General features: G+C 41.1%; 1 protein-coding gene across 1 annotated transcript; it reads left to right on the forward strand.

Annotated features, from left to right (window-relative positions):
- Window positions 1-441: 441 nt before the first annotated feature.
- tuft1a (tuftelin 1a) lies at window positions 442-15,571 on the forward strand. Its single transcript, XM_010894440.4, has 12 exons — window positions 442-736; window positions 5,694-5,765; window positions 8,353-8,460; window positions 8,549-8,635; window positions 8,721-8,783; window positions 9,161-9,247; window positions 10,078-10,188; window positions 10,295-10,518; window positions 10,646-10,751; window positions 10,908-10,991; window positions 11,112-11,206; window positions 13,767-15,571. Exons 1-12 carry the CDS (start codon window positions 674-676, stop codon window positions 13,837-13,839), a joined length of 1,173 nt encoding a protein of 390 aa, XP_010892742.2. The 5' UTR covers window positions 442-673; the 3' UTR covers window positions 13,840-15,571.
- The last annotated feature ends 1,645 nt before the right edge of the window (window positions 15,572-17,216 follow it).

A 17,216-nucleotide genomic window follows, 5' to 3' on the forward strand; every position in this document is an offset into this window, starting at 1 on the left:
ATATCAATGGTGAAGTACCACAGTTGTATCCTAATGCAAAAAACTAAAATCTCATCAAAAAGCAAAAAAATCATGCTAACCTATAAACGTTAATATTAACATGTTGGCCCTGTCTCTGTAATTCGTGATCTTTTCATGATTATCCAAAATGATTGTAGCATTTTCAAGAATGTAGGTGTTTTCGAACATCAATACAGCTTACTGAAATGGCATAGTACATGATTCCCGATTAAGTTATTTGACAAAAATAACCCAAAACCCCAGACAAATATCTACATTTCCAATTGTATGTATTTTGTTTATTCGGGTGTTTGGTTGACTTTTTATGGATAGTTGCCAATTTCTGCCGAAGAACAGCCCGAATGTATCGCCGCGGGACAGGTATATCCACGCTCGACTTTGTAATTTAGGTGTTCAGTTCTGGGCGTGTGTAGAATGACAAGCTTCCTGGACCTGTATACGTGACGTGATAAAACCAGGAGGGAGTATACGGACTGATCAAATCGTAAAACGGACGGAAGGTCTATGTTATAATTTCCCTGTCGAATACTCTAAGATCAAGGACAAGAAAGTAAGGAAAAGAAGCGTCAAAACCAAGAACACCATATTCGCAAATAAACGGAACTCCTTCATTTTTAAAGATTTAAGTGGAATTTATCTTACCTGTGTGAGAATGAACGGAGTAACGCGCAGTCTTTGTACATTTGAGGACATCAGAGCGGATAAGAGAACACCGGTAAGTCTAAAACATTTGTAACTGTAGACTATAACGCCTGCACGATGGCTTGATAGGCAGGCAGATATGTGGCTCTGGCAACATTTGTGTAAAATTTGAACTATACTGGATATTTGAATTCTTATGACTGGCTGGTATTACTCACACCTATATTTGACAATATAATTAAATGCATTTTGTTCTTTAATTTGTCCTAATGCAATTGCGTATTTTAGTGGTATAAATTTGTGACCTTAAGCTTGAGTGAGCAATAATACCAGTATTTGTCTTTGATCCGGATCATAGTCTTACCAGGCTTAGTGGATTCCTCTGGTGTTAATTGGATGCAATTATAGAATTACCCCCCTCACCCCACTCACTCTCTCACACACACACACACACACACACACTGTCTTAGCCCAGATAACATGCGATCTGGCAAGAGGGATCAGACTGCTGTCACAAGTGAGCATCCATCTTCATTTTGAGCTTACAGTAGTGGCAGCCTGGAGTCTAGCCTGCTTAACCTGCAGGAAGACAACTTACTTTTGGTGTCTCCTCTGCCTTAAGGCTTCTTACATACATTGAATACGTAATTCACAGAAGTGATTTTAGGGGGAGACATCAGTGAAGGGCATGGATCCAGGGGCCGTGCAGTCTCAGGGCAAGCAGACCGCATCCAGACTGAGAAGCAGGCTTATACAACTAACCCCTCATGGAGGGCTGCCCTGTGCTAATTACACATTTGACTCGCTAGTCAGTATTTTTGGTATAGAAGCTCTTAATCTCCATGGCTGGAACAAGTTAATTATTGACCTGTTAGATAAATGGTTGTGCTCGTAGTTTCACCTGCAGTCTGACTGTTGTAATGTGACACCTTTACCAGAGACCCAGTCCTCCACTGGTGTTTTAACGACATTGGGTCAAGGTTAGGGGTAAAGAAGGATATATTCATTCTGGCCATGTCTATGTTAAAGAAGGGTATATTCATTTCGGCCATGTCTATGTTAGAAAGCTCCTTCTGAGCTCAGCCAGTCTGATGCTTACATACTTTATCAGCAATGTATAGGCCTATAAAACAGGGTCAACCATTACAGTGCCAAAGTTCTCTCACACTGACAAATGATTACTAGCTGATAGCCCAGGCTGTAAGGGAGATACACACTTTAGGCTTTATTTGTTCTAGTCAACCTTGCCTGGTTAGAAGCACCCCTTTGTGGGGTTGTTCCTTGGCAGGGGTACTGGTATCAGGAAATTAACAGAACAGCCAGTCCTCTCCTCAAGTCTGTCTATATTTGTTCACTGTCTTTCATCCACGGTTAAATATAACATCCATCTTGTTACTAGAATAAGCAGAGAAGTGAATGGTTGTAGTTATATAATTGGGGCGCTGGGTCATCAAATTTCTTTAAACTGAAACTTTCCATCACTAGGTTTTTGTCACCATTACCTAGTTTTGAGGAATGTGACCCACCCTAATTCCTCATGATTATTGACTTGCCCTATTCCTTACGGTTAGGACAGTGAGACGTCACCCTTTGAAACTTTGCCAGACATTACCTCCTCACTCATCAATGAGGGCCAACCAGAAACTGTCTCAGTCTCTCAGTCTTCCCACCACTGGGGACGGGTAGAAGGGAACCATCAACTTCTACGCCAGAAAGAAAAGCAGGCCTAACCTTCGCCTACAACAGAGATGGCAAACTTTAAATGGATTAAACCAAATTCTGTTGTTGTTGTCTTGTCTTTTGGAGACCATAACATTTGTTTTTATTCCCTCAGAGACATCATCCATTATTCATTCGTTAAATTACCATAACTATCATTCTAACTTTTTCATCACATTTCTTTAATGAGGGAGAGTTTGTATAGATTTTCTGTAGCAGGACAGAACAGGGTGTAGATAAAGCTCAACGCCATAATGTCTATTTACACACGTCCTTCCATTTACTGTCGGCCACAGTTTCTATTACCTGTGGACAGTAACAGGTTTGCACTGAATGATTGATTGTAGTAACGTTTGAGAGATCATGTTCTCCGCACACACTTTCCCACGTTTTCTGATTCTGCCTAACTCGTCATTCCCCATCCGTCACTCCTCACTGCACACATAATACCTAAGCTCAGGTATGGAAATCAGATCTCTCTGGAGGTTTCACCTTGAGGCAGATTTTTAGTTGGTTAGCACGCACAGGCTGTCTTGTACAACAGAGGAGGACTGGTTTTACCCATGCTGCCCAACGGTTGTTGAAAAGTTGTTCACATTCGTTTTGGAACTGTTGGTAAACTGTAAATCAGAGGAACAGCACCAACATTTTCTCTTCCTTTGGGTCCCGTCACCCTCCAGACTAGTACAACTTCTGGTTTTCAGGGGAAATGAAAAGTGAGAGCTTGTAATGTTATTTCCACAGCTGGATGTTGACAAGTGACACTCCGTCTTATTAACTCTCTTCTACATTTACTAGATTGTTTGAACAGAGCAAAAGAAAACCTTCCAAAATAGTTTCCCCTTCTCATCAAGATCATTATATTTAGGATCAAGTTTCAGGCCTTTCTCAGAGCTCCTAATAACAAAACCTGTTTGTTGTTAATTAGATTGTTAGGTGAATTATGTATAAATGGAGAGTAACTTTTCCATAATTATACAGTTTGGCAATCTACTTGAATCTTTAAGAATTTCAGTTTTGACAGCTTTGTCTGAAAAGTAAAGAGAATGTTTGTGTTAATTTTCTAGTGCAGTCATTTATTCAGAATGTATTTGGAATATTTATGATATAGTTTTGATGAATGTTTCTTGTGTTTTGTGAATGCAAAATCTTTACAATTTTATTAAAGGCTGCAATTCTTGATCTGGAGAGCAGTGTTTTGAAAACCTTGTTCCAAGAAATGCTGGAATGAGAAACTATACCTGTTCACTAACAAGCTCCCATTTTCCACTAGGGACCAGAACAAGTTTGGCAACATACTGTAGCAGACTGTAACATAGACTCTACTGTGGACCATTTTACAGGGTTCTCAGGTTCCATTCATGACAGACCAGGGACAGTACTGAAGGCTAGCTGGGCTCTTAGAGTTATTTCTCTGTATTGAAAAGTTCTCTGGGTCTCTGTTCCCCTGTCTGAATAACATGCAGGTATGTTCTGATGTTGTCCAGTGTAAGGCTGAAGGCCAAACAAACAGCTTCGTTTTTCTCCTTCTCCTGTGTCTCACTGCATTCTTCCTCCATTTTTACTCCTACTTCTTTTCTGTCTCCCTCTATTGTGACTCCTCAGTCACAAGCTAATAGCCTTGTTATTGTCCTACGATCTCGTGTAGCCATAGTCCATTCTGAGCCGAGTTTCACATTACTGCTTTATTATAATGGCGGGTGCGCGTGTGTGCACGCGTGAGCGTGCGTGCGTGCATGTTTGCTGGCAAATTAGGTAAACCTTTGTCAGATTTCTTTATGAGAGGCCAGGGGACCTGAATGACACATTCCTTTTCCTGTAACAGAACACACACTTTTCTCCCTAATTTCTCTCTGTTTCTCTCTCACTCTTTGCTGGTCTTTGTCCTCCTTTCTTTTAAAACCAGGAGGTGCTTGGCTGGCAGATGCGTGTCAGGAAAGCTCTCATGTGTCATGGTTAAAGCCACCCCGTCGTTTTCCTTAAGACACTCTGTACTAGGCATTGCATGTGCCCTGTAGGCATTACCCCTGGCTACCCATCCATCCATCCACCACTGTACTATGTGTTTCAGTGTTTAGCACACCATACTGGCTAGACATCCATAACACTTGCATAGTAACTAGCAGGTGCAAACTGGCTAGATACCCATAAAACATACATAGTAATTACCAGGTGCAAAACTGGCTAGATAGCCATAACACATACTTAATAATTACCAGGTGCAAACTGGCTAGACATCCATAACCCATACTTAGTAATTACTAGGTAAATGCACTATGTTGGAATAGGAATGGAAAACAAAGTGCTGTCTTTCCAATGAATGTTTGACCAGTGTGTTCTTCACTGTCAAGGCTGTGTCGGTGAGTCAGTAGTGAGGAAAGTTAATGGCGAGATGAGGTGGTTAATGGTTTTAGAAAGGGCCATGATGAAAGCAGCCTTTGTGATGGCATTGTAGAGAGAGGCTTAGAAATGGGGAGATAAGAGACACTACATACTTCATGTCAACACATGCTGATAGACGGCTTGGCTCAATACAACACAGTCACCAAACGGTAGCTAACCACGTGTGTGTGTGTATTAATACTTCAGAACTCCAGGGCCCGTTTGGCTTTGTCTGTTTTGTGTCTCGGACTTCATTTGAGTTTAGAATTCAGGACACAGAAATGTACACAGAGGAAAATAAAGATAACAAGATGGTCGGCTTTAAGTTAGTTATGTAACCTCTATAAACAACATGGACACACACACAGCCCTCTTGGCTGATAATAAGCCACTCACCAATGACCTATTCCAGACAGACACCCAGACCTCACTGCCCACATAAAGTAATGAGTCATAGGAAAATGTTTGAGAAGAGACACATTTTTGTGTATTTTCTCTGTCTAGTTTCACCCTCACCCACCCTCATGAGTAGCATTGTTCATGGCTGCTGGGAAACAGTTACCATGGAAGTATTCCGTCCCACTTCTCTACTGTTTCTCTGCCCACTTTGTCCTGGAATTCTAATGGAGGTTCCTATTTTTGCTGGCACAGTTCTGGGTTTTCAAAGGTCTTACGACGGAGGAACATAGCTCAAAATGAACTTTCTGTCTCTGTGCAGGATGTCTCCTTCTGCAGTTGTTTTCTGGTTGTTGACCCCCCAGAGAATCTGTCACTCCCTCCTTCCCGCTCTCTTTCCTAAATAATAGTACTCAGTGTCTCCTCCCTTTATTTTCCCTCTCCTCCTTTTACAGTAGTTCCCCCTCTCCGATCCTATAACGGACTCTTTGTCACTGCTCTCCATTTCATCCTTTCCTTCTGTCGTTGGTCAGGACGGGTGCAGAAGACTTCGGCTGACTCTTCATGAGCAGACAGAGAGGACCAGGGAACCGCCCAGGAGCAAGGTAAGATCCTAATAACATACCCCAAGCCTAACCACTAACTAAGACCTAGAACCATAATTTAGATCTAGATTGGTTTTTGGCCTGATTTAACTAACAACAAAATCTTGGATAATGATTTATTCCCTTTAAAATGGCCTTAGCTTTAGGTAGGGTTTTAGAGTCAAATGTTTGGGAACCAATGGTATTGAGCACGTAACAAAATACCTTAAAAAATTTTTTTTTAATCCTAATTCAATGTCTGAAATACTATATGGACTGTTCAGTCCTTAACTCCCTTTGACAGTTTTCGTGAAGAATGAGAGGAGTAAAACATACCGGTTCTAAATACACATGTAAAGAACAGGGACCAAATGTTAAAAGAGATTGGGAGTTAATGCAGGAAAACACACACACACACACAATCTCATAAACAGGTCGTAAAATGACATGGTTGTCATCCGGTTTCCGTCATTAAGAGCGTTACATAACTTAATACGGTTCTCAAGACGACCGTTGTTCAGGTCGGGAGACAGACTCCTGCCAACTCTCTCTGGGGGCTCTCTTGCTCACACACCACATACACACACTCTCTCACACACTCTCTCTTCCTTTACTAGTCCCACAGAATACCTTATGGGATGGTGGCGATCCTAGTGGTTAGGGCTAATATTTTATATATATATGTATATCAGTCATAGGTTTGGTCAAACCTATTCATTCAAGGGTATTTATTTAGTTTTACTATTTTCCACATTGTATAATAATAGTGAAAACATAAAAAAGTTTTAAATAACACTTCACATTTAATATTACATTTAATATTGTAGATTCTACAAAGTAGCCACCCTTTGCCTTGTACACTCTTTACATTCTCTCAGCCAGCTTCATGAGGTAGTCATTTGGAATGCCTTATTAAAACTTAATTTCTATCATTTCTTTCCTTCTTAATGCACTTGAGCCAATCAGTTGTGTTGTAACATGGTAGGGTTGGTATACAGAAGACCATCATCATGTTTCCTGTAGCAGTCCATATTAAGGCAAGAACATCTCGAATAAGCAAAGTGAAACAACAGTCCACCATATAACTATAAGACATGAATGTCAGTCAATGCAAAAAAAAGTGCAATGATGAAACTAGCTCTTATGAGGACCTCCACAGGAAAGGAAGACCCAGAGTTACCTCTGCTGCAGAGGCCAAGTTCATTAAAGTTACCAGCCTCAGAAATTGTCAATTAACTGCACCTAGGATTGCAGCCCAAATAAATGCTTCACAGAGTTCAATTAACAGACACATCTCAACATGATTGATTCAGAGGTGACTGCGTGAATCAGGCCTTCATGACCCGACTTGCTGCAAATTGGTTCCAACCACTGTGTCTTTATGGGACAGAATGGGTGAACGCATCATCTCTGCATGTGTGGTTTCCATCGTGTAGCATGGATGTGTTGGTGTGTTGGTGTGCGGGTGCTGACACTGTTGCTCAACCAGCGTGGATACCACATCATTCTGTAGCGATACGCCATCACATCTGGTTCATGCTTAGTGGGACTATAATTTATTTTTCAACAGGACAATGACCCGAAACATACCTCCAGACTATGTAAGGGCTATTTTACAAAGAGAGTGATTGAGTGCTGCATCAGATGACCTGGCTTCCACAATCACCTGACCTCAACCTAACTGAGATGGTTTGGGATGAGTTGGAAAGCCACCATCAAGTGTTCAGTGTGGGAACTCCTTCAAGACTGTTGGAAAAGCATTCCATGTGACTACCTAATGAAGCTGGTTGAGAGAATGCCAAGAGTGCGCAAAGCTATCATCAGGCAAGGAGTGACTTAGAAAAATATAAAATCTACATTTATTTTAATTTCAATGCTTGATTATTTGGAGTTCAATGCTTTTTTTTTGGTTGGTTACAATGTGATTCCATAAGTATGCTTATTATTTTGATGTATTCACTATTATTCTACAATGGGGAAAACCGTAAAAATAAAGAAATGCCCTTGAATGAGTAGGTGTGTCCAAACTGTCATTTTGGCCAACACTGTATGTATTGCAGTGGTTCCCAACTCTGGTCCTCGGGTACCCCTAGCCCTGGACAAGCGTATCCAATTCAACTCAATAATTAGTTGGCAAGTTGAATCAACTGTGCTTGGCTGGGCCCTACAATGAAAATGTGTACTGTTGTGGGTACTGGAGGACTGGAGTTGGGAACAACTGTATTAGTGGAGTCAGGTCACTCTCCTTATTTATTTATTTCTTCCAATATTTATTGCAAGGCTTTTATTGACAGAAAGATTCAGGGGAAGATAAAGCTAAAGAGGAGACACAGAAGTCAAGGTTGGAGGCTGGTAGTGAACTCAGGTTCCCGGCAAGTTATCATTCCACCACAGCGCTGCACAGTGAGATTATATTTTCTGGCAGTCAGTTGGTTTTCAGGGCTCTGAATATAACAGTGCTGTAATATTCTGCTGATTTGTCACAGGCTGTTGTTCCAAATCTGTTGCAATTCAAATTATTTCACAATGTAGACAAACTCCTTTAGTCAGTGTTTACACATGCTGAAGATTCCGTGACATTCTAACTTCTCTTTATCTGATCTTCAAGCCAATTGGACGAGCATATGCTCTGGTGCAGCCAGCCAATGAGAGACCTCTGAAGCCTGAACCAATCCAACCGTGTGAGGAGGAGGTGGAGAAGGTTGAGGTTATTAAGGTGAGGGGCTTCATTTTGATGGTCAAAGATAGAATGTTCAGGAATGTGTAACCTGGGGTGTGATATGTAACATGTGTGTGTGTTGCAGGTGTATTTGGAGGCTCGTAGACAGGAACAGCAGAGACACCAGCAGAGTCTCAAAATGTTGTCAGATGAAGTCTCCCAGATTCAGGAGGTCAGTACACTCTCTCTCTTTTCTATGGTGTTTCATTCTTTCAAAATTATTCTCTCAGAAACACGTGTGTGTGTGTTTTGTTCAGGTGAGATACTGTCTGAAGACCCTCAGGGAACAGATGGCTGCCAAGAATAAAGGAGAACACCAGGTGTGTGTACTCTTCTGCGTATTTGTGTTTACAGGTTCTTGAAGAACCAGCTGTTTAGTATAATCAGCATTCTCACTGATTTCCAGTGCTGTCATATATGTGCCACTTATAGCTGAATGTCATTTTCATATCTATGTATCCATAAAAAAAATGAAGAGACCACTCCACCTTTTTCTTTCCTTTCCAAAAAAGTTGAAAAAGGAAGGCTTTTTAGTGAGGAACAGAAGCGTTCAATTTGCAGTGGTCTCCCTTCTGTTCCTCACTCAAAACCTTCCTTTTCAACTTTTTTGGAAAGGAAAGAAGAAGATGCAGTGGTCTCTTAATTGTTTCCGGAGCTGTATGTGTCAATCCCTATTTCATTCCCTTTCTCCCTCCAGTGGCCTGCTAGCAGCTACAGAGTCAACACTCCCTCCAGTCAGAACAGCTCAACTTCCTCCAAGGGAAGGTCTGAAGATGATGAACAGGTCAGCGGCTTCTGATGTGTCTGTACCCTCACATTAACCTGTGTGTGTTTGTTTTATGCCTACATGTCTATTCTAACGTAAAATCCGAAGCGTTCTGTTCTCAAAGTGAGATCATAGCTTGGCAATCTATGTGTTATAGTGTGCTTTCATTTTAATGTGTATTTAACAAATACAAATACAGAGAGAGTGGGGTAGAATGAGAAACAGAGAGTGAGTGTAAAACAGAGACGAGTGAACTCTACCTCGTCTCCTCCTGGGTTATTGTGTTTATGTTCCTCTCCATCCATTGTTCTCTACATTCCACTGATGACTGGCTGTTTAATAGATTTATTTGTATTTTTATTCTAGTCAAACAACTCCCACAAAGCTATTCATGGAAGGATTCAGGAACATTTTCTAAAGAATAGAATAGAGCTGTGTGTGTGTGTGTGACTCATTTGGCGTTACAAATATCCAACTGGAAACTTGTACCCTAGGTAGTTGGAATGTCTCCCTCTGTGACCGCCCCTTTGACGCAGGACACAGGCCACTCCCTCTTTCTCTCTCCCCTTTTTTCCCAGTCAGTCTAAAGCAGTATGTTAGAATAATAGCATTTTTCTCCTCTAATATTTCTTTCTTTCTCTCCATTGCATCATTTATCTGATCCACCCATGTAAAGCCCCTTCCACTAAATAGTTGCACAATTAACAAGCTGTACCGTAAACCTCTATATAAAATTATATAGTACGCAAATACACATATACCACTCACCACTGCACAACACACCACTAAAACAAACCATTACAAAACAGTCGTACAACTGTCCTTCGTCTATTTCTCCGCAACATCAGGATGGGGTGGCTGAAGCGGAGCGGGTGAAGATGAGGGAGGTCAGTAAGCGCCTGTATGCCCAGTTACAGGAGGCAGAGAGGAAACACCAGGAAGAGAGAGAGCGACTGCAGGTAACACACGCGCACACACACACACCTTCACACAACCTATTTAAACCTGCAACAACCAAGAAGAAAATCATTGTGTTCTAACCCCAACCTCTGTGCTCCTGTCCAGGCTGAGGGGGTGGATCTGCGCCTGCGTCTGGGGGAGCAGGTGGAGAAACTGAAGGAGGTGGAGGAGAAAAGTGAGAGGAAGGACCAGAGGATCGAGGAGCTCCACAGACTGCTGGGGGGCATGGAGCAGGAGAGCAGAGCCCTGCGGGACACACTGAGGAACCGTGAGGAGGAACTCAGAGAACTACGCAAGATCAGAGAGGAGGGCAGGAATGAGCAGGAGAGGTGTGTAGGTGTAGACACACACATGAATACACAAACACACACAACATGAATACACACACACACACACACGAACACACCCACGCATATGGAGGGTGCTCAACTACTTCCATATTTGGGCTGGTATCAGGTCCGAGCAGTTGGAGAAGGAACTGGCCATCCTGAAGGAGAAGATTCATCATCTGGATGACATGCTGAAGAGCCAGCAGAGGAAGGTCAGACACATGATCGAACAGGTGAGAGACACACCCACACACACATCTTTACAATGTATACAAACATGCACTCACATAAACAGCAAAACAAACCTCAAATCTATATACACACATGCCTACAAAAACACACAATAGTGCAGTATGACAGGACTATAACGTGTATGTTTGTGTCTATAGCTGCAGAACTCCCGTATGGTGATCCAAGAGAGGGACCGTGTCATCAGAGACCTGGAGGAGAAGGTGGCTTTTCTGGAGGCTGAGGTCCGTTTAAACCAACCAGGGACTTGTAGTGTTTCATTCGTCATTGTGGTCTCAAAATATAAATCGATGTGACAAAGAGGTTTTTTGTTTGTTCTCTGTCTGTCGCATTTGTTTCTGTAGAATCGGGAGATGCATGACCAGATGGACTACTTTCTGGGCGGTCAAAGGTCAAACTCATATCTCTCATCAGAACGCAACACCCAGATTGTCTACAGGTGACCCATACACACTGATGCAGATTTGCAGGCAGACACAGACACACGCAACTGACTGGCCTCTGATCAGCTGACTGTGCCTCATAGTGCAGTACTAGTGATGACTTCCTGGGTAGTAACAATTCAGTTATACATTGAATATCCAAAATCCAGTGTAATAAACTGATGGTGTTAGACTGAGGTGAAGTTGCTAGTCTCTCTTTTGTTCCATCCACTTTGGGCAGAACAGAAAGTGATAGCACAAATCAGGAGGCCTGTTATCTTTCACCAATAACTATGGTTTCCATGACAGAGTAGCCTTTATCTTATTTTCATTTTCATGTGATGACTTGTTTTCTTGTTTGTGCAGTTGTGCTCAAATGTTTGCATACTCCTGGAGAATTGGTAATATATGTACTATTTGTAAAGAAAACATGAGTGAGTGGGCAAATAACATGTCTTTTACTTCTTATGGGATTCACATTCAACTGCAGGTCATAGCAGAATAGCACAATCATAAAAAAAAACATGGCAACACATTCTTTTTTTTGTATGAACTGCACATTTGAGATCTCCACAGAGTGGCTCGGTGATATTTAGGTCAGAAGACTGATGGCCTCTCCAGAATCTTCAACTTTTTTCTGCTGTAACCACTGGAGGGTCAACTTGGCCTTGTGCTTAGGGTCATTGTCATGCTGGAAAGTCCAAGAGTGTCCCATGTGCAGCTTACATGCAGAAGAATGCACAATTTCTGCCAGTATTTTCTGATAACATGCTGCATTCATTTTGCCATACATTTTCACAAGATTCCCCGTGCCTTTAGAGCTCACACACCCCCAAAACATCAGTGAGCCACCACCATGCTTCACAGTGGGGATGGTATTCTGTTCACTACAGGCCTTGTTGACCCCTCTCCAAACATAGCGCTTATGGTTGTGACCATAAAGCTCTATTTTGGTCTTATCACTCCAAATCACAATGTGCCAGAAGCTGTGAGGCATATCAAGGTGTTGTCGGGCATATTGTAACCAGGCTTTTTTGTGGCATTGGCGCAGGGAAGGCTTCTTTCTGGCAACTCCACCATGCAGCTAATTTTTGTTCAAATATTGTTGTATTGTGCTCCTTGAAACAACCACACCGTCTTTTCCAGAGCAGCCTGTATTTCTCCTGAGGTTACCTGTGGGTTTTTCTTTGTATCCCGAACAATCAAGAGATCCCAGAATTTTCCACTTCTTAATAAGTGATGGAACAGTACTGACTGGCATTTGCAATCCTTTGGTTATCTTTTTATATCCTTTTCCATCTTTATAAAGTTCCATTACTTTGTTACGCAGGTATTTTGACAGTTATGTTCTGCTTCCCATGGCTCAGTATCTAGCCTGCTCAGTGCATCCACGTGAGAGCTAACAAACTCATAGACTATTAATACACTGACATTAATTGCAATTTAAAAAGCCACAGGTGCGGGAAATTCCCCTTTAATTGCCATATTCACATGTGCGTGTCACCTTGTGTGTCTGTAACAAGGCCAAACATCCAAGGGTATGTAAACTTTTGATCAGGGCCATTTGGGAGATTTCTGTTATTGTGATTTAGAAAGGAGCCAAACTACTGTGTGAGCGGAAGACTAGGGCTGCAACAATGAATCGATAAAATACAAGTTGTTGGCAACCAATGTCACTATCGATTAGATCGGTCAACAGAGAACAGAGCATTTTGAGAAGTAGTGGAGGCTACACTGAAGGGAGGTCGCATATGACAAGAAACTGCAAAAGAAGATTTCAACTAAAAAAGTTAGCAATATGTGAAAAGCAGAACTCTCATGGCATGGGAGCACGACTGTAATTTAATGAGCATTTAAAAACAAAACATTGTAGCCTTGATGACAGAAGATGAAGAAGACTCAGTACGGTACATTAATATGATCCAAATTCATCATTTTAGTTTGTGTTCATGGAGTTGAGTTTTTAATTGAGAAATATTTTACCTTGAATACATGGCTGAGTTAACGTTAACGTCAGGTTTTTCACCGCCAAGCCAATCCAAAAACCCAGCCAAAAGCTCTTTTTACTATACAACCTGATCTGTAAATTGACCCGCACAAGTCGATTAATCGATTTTAAATGGAGTATTCGACAGATTAATCGATTATCAAAGTAGTTGTTAGTTGCAGCCCTACAGACGACATAATATTTTGGGAACTGAAAGGAGGGGTATAAAAAGGTAAAAGCAAAAATGGGACTTCAGAACAACCCATATGGCTCTTTGCTTTTGACTTGTTCTCTGTGCTGAATACAATTGAAAAAACAGCTATTCAGTGTTTTGCAAAGTTTCTTCAGGCTTTATTTTTCCTTGTTGTGTTCACCTGAAAAGTGGACTTTTCCACAACTCTGGTCATCACTTGTAATGCACAGTACACACACCAGAACACACACACATTTCTGACCCCACCCATTCCTATGTGCTTATCCTAATAGTGTCATTTATATCATTTATGTGTTTTCAATGTGTGCCCAAGTGGGAAACAAATCTAATAATCTCTCTTGCTTCTTTCTTTCTCTTACCTCTTTCTCTTCCACAGTAAACCACTGAAACCCACCAACTCGTCCAACAAACCTCTTCCCCTTATTAAAGTCATTGAGATCAAATCCTGAACTGGTGAAAATGAGAGAAGGCTAAAGAGATGGAGGGAGAAGGGGCTAACCAAACCGCCCCAAACCGGCTAAGCTAGCTAACAGCGTTATGGACTGAAACAGCCCACAACAACACAGTGTGAACTGAGGTTGCCACAGCAACATATACACTTTAAAACTAACCCGTTTTCATGATCCTTAAACATCCACGGCCACACTTTGACTGGACACTATGCAGTGTGTATGTGCATAGCTTTGGATTATGTGTGTGTGTGTACTTTCATGTAAATATCTGTATTGTAGATATTGATAGAGCTGGTTTGCAATAGACATTATTTATTTCGAGCAGACAGCCTATTTTTTCAAACCCAGTGTCAAGGTCTGTTGTGTTTTGTTGAAGGCAGTCTGAAGGACTTAAATAACGGCAGACCCACGTCAGAACCCTGAGCTCAGTCATAAAACCGTAGTTCACAGAGAAATTCATGTCAAGAGGGGGAGACCAAAGTGAGAGATACAGTAATTCCTCAAGCCAGATGGCTACTCGTGCATTCTATCAAAGGCTTCATGTGAGACATCTGCACTATTTCGTCTGAATGTTTGCATTGGAAGGGAGAGATCGGAGCGTAAACACGTGAAGGATAATGACGTTACTGGCTTTCCACTGGCGGCGGAGAAAACAATTGGTTTTTGCGTGAACATAATTCCTGCCCAAAGTTTAAGCCATGCCTAACCAAACCTGTGATTTGAGAGTTGTTTGTCTGAAGACAACACACCCACGAACAATGTTGTTCCTCAATTTCCAAATGTGCAAGAAAAGTTAGCATTGTTACCAGACCTTGTGCTGTTTCCCAAGGGCTTAACTCAGACCGAAGAGACGGATGTTAAAAAGAGTAGATCATTGTTTTCTTTGATCGAGACGCTCCTCTATTGAGGTTTGCTACAACATATTGTGTAGTGTCATTGAGAACCATGTACACCTGAAGGATTGAAGATATTGTTTCACAGATTGCTCCTCTTTCCCCTGTAACCTGTGACTCCACTCCTGTGGTCGGTCATCTACTGTGATTATGTTCACTTCCTCATCTTCCTCTGTTAGAAAGCACTTAAGCCAAACAATCTTAGACCTTCTGTAAATAAAGTATATATGGCCACAAAATGGTCTAATGAGGATTCATGGTTTGATTGCAAATTAAAGGCTGTTTTGATGTTACATTATTCACATTCATGGACATTTTAACGTGCCCTGTGGTGACTATTCAGAAATAATCAGTGGGTCAGTTGTCCTCTCTAGAGACTTCTCAACATATTGTCGACATGTAGACAAAACACAATAAAACCCACTGACTGAAGACCATTAGGGGGTGCTGTTTTTCTTCAGTTGCATTTTTTGGCTACATGTTGACAGGATGTTTAGCAGCCACTAGAGGGACCATTCACCCATTGAGCATTTCTGAATAGGCATCACTGGGTAGAGAAAAACACTGACCACTGCAGTAACAGGTTGAATTCTATTACTAATTCTGATAGTGATGATGTAGTCCAACAAGCTAAACACATCTTGACATCACCCACATTTCAGTATTGCATTTCAGATCCCTGAAGTTTCATCTTCTTGTACAGAACGATGTTTGTTTGGCTTTGAAATCCCAGTCTTTTCAGACTAAGTAGTCCGTTCAGACTAATAATTACTGTGTGACATTTTTGATTTATTTATGTGAAAATAAAACTGTCATAAGGAGACTGTTTTGTAGAGGTTTGCTGTGTATGTTTTTGGTTATTTAAATAAATCAGTTTTATTTTAATTTTAAATCTGTACAGTAATTTATGTATTGCATTGGGAAAGTACACCCCCTAGTGTTCAGGTACCTACTGAAACAACGTGAGCAAAACACTGGAGCACATTCTTCTGTGAATGTCAAATGTCCATGAAGAAAAGTGCTTAACTAATTGTCACACAAGGTCAAATCATCCATCCACAATCCCGTATCTCTGGTTCAGTGTTAGTACTTTAATGGAATGCCCATTGTTGCTTGTATGATGCACAGAGAAGATAGATAAGCGTAGAATAATAAAACATAAAGCAGTCTATCATAAGGCCACACCATGGACCAGTCATATACACAATACCCAAGTCAACAGACACATTTGTACAACAGGACTCACATATGACTGGGGATACAGTGTTCTACATACAACTCCGGAAAAAATTAAGAGACTACTGCACCTTTTTCTTTCCTTTCCAAAAAAGTTGAAAAGGAAAGTTTTCTTTCTGTTCCTCACTCAAAATCTTCCTTTTTGACTTTTATGGAAAGGAAATAAAAAGGTGCAGTGGTCTCTTAATTTTTTCTGGAGCTGTATATCAATCATACTCCATAGATTTTTAGTCTGGCCCTACATCTGCTTTGTGTAAACCACCTGGCTGTCAGTGACAACTCATTTGAGTCTGGGTACCATACCAAGGATTCTGACATAAGAGATAGCTGAGGTTGGTTAAAGCAGAACACATTGGCACCCAGGCTATTACAAACTCATAACTCATGAATATACAGCTCTGGGAAAAAATTAAGAGACCACTGCACCTCTTTCTTTCCTTTCCAAAAAAGTCAAAAAGGAAGGTTTTGAGTGAGGAATAGAAGGGTTAAAATTAAGAGACCACTGCAAATTGAACGCTTCTCTTCCTCACTCAAAACGTTCCTTTTCAACTTTTTCCGGGTCTTTTTCCAGAGCTGTATAATACTACTTTAATATTCATCCATACATACATGTTATAATAATGTTCTTAAAAATCATTCATCTGGGAAAAATGGCACTTGATTCATTTGAAAAATGCATCTTAAAAATTGTTTAAACATCTAATTTTTTCATGCAGCACAAGTCAGACTGTTATGTTCTTTGAACGCTAGCCCTTTAGCTAACGGCAGCACCTCAAGATGAATACAATAACTTTAAGTCACTGGGGGTAAAAGCCTCTGCCAAATTTAAAAGATGTAAACAAGAAATTGCAATATATGGCTGTGCCCTAAACAAGTGCTGTAAACAGGACAATAATACTGAACATTACTAGCAGTAATACTAGCAGTAATACTAAAAGTAATACAGGAATAATTAAAAGATCTTTACTCCAGGTCCTGCAGTGCTTACGGCTGTACTGTTCCAACTCTACTGTGACTAACTGGATTTTATAAACTCAACCTGATTGGATGCGTGATAGTGCTAGTTGCAACAAAGGCCTGAACACCTGTGCTGGAGCTTTCCGGGGTCAGACTGAATGTCAAATGCTCAACTACCGTAACATTACCTCTATTCACAAGTCTCCAAGAACACTGTCCGCCTCATATAAACTGTAGTTTGTCTGGTCTGTTTTTGCATAGGCCAAATCTGAAAACGTACATGATTAT

The sequence above is a fragment of the Esox lucius genome, chromosome 20, assembly GCF_011004845.1.
Source record: "Esox lucius isolate fEsoLuc1 chromosome 20, fEsoLuc1.pri, whole genome shotgun sequence".
NCBI lineage: Eukaryota > Metazoa > Chordata > Actinopteri > Esociformes > Esocidae > Esox > Esox lucius.

Excerpts from the sequence above, each read along its gene's own strand:
- tuft1a (XM_010894440.4), top strand. The coding sequence starts at position 674 with ATGAACGGAGTAACGCGCAGTCTTTGTACATTTGAGGACATCAGAGCG. Across the intron at positions 8,784-9,160 it reads AGAATAAAGGAGAACACCAG|TGGCCTGCTAGCAGCTACAG; the intron begins GTGTGTGTACTC and ends TTCTCCCTCCAG. Across the intron at positions 10,519-10,645 it reads GGCAGGAATGAGCAGGAGAG|GTCCGAGCAGTTGGAGAAGG; the intron begins GTGTGTAGGTGT and ends GGCTGGTATCAG.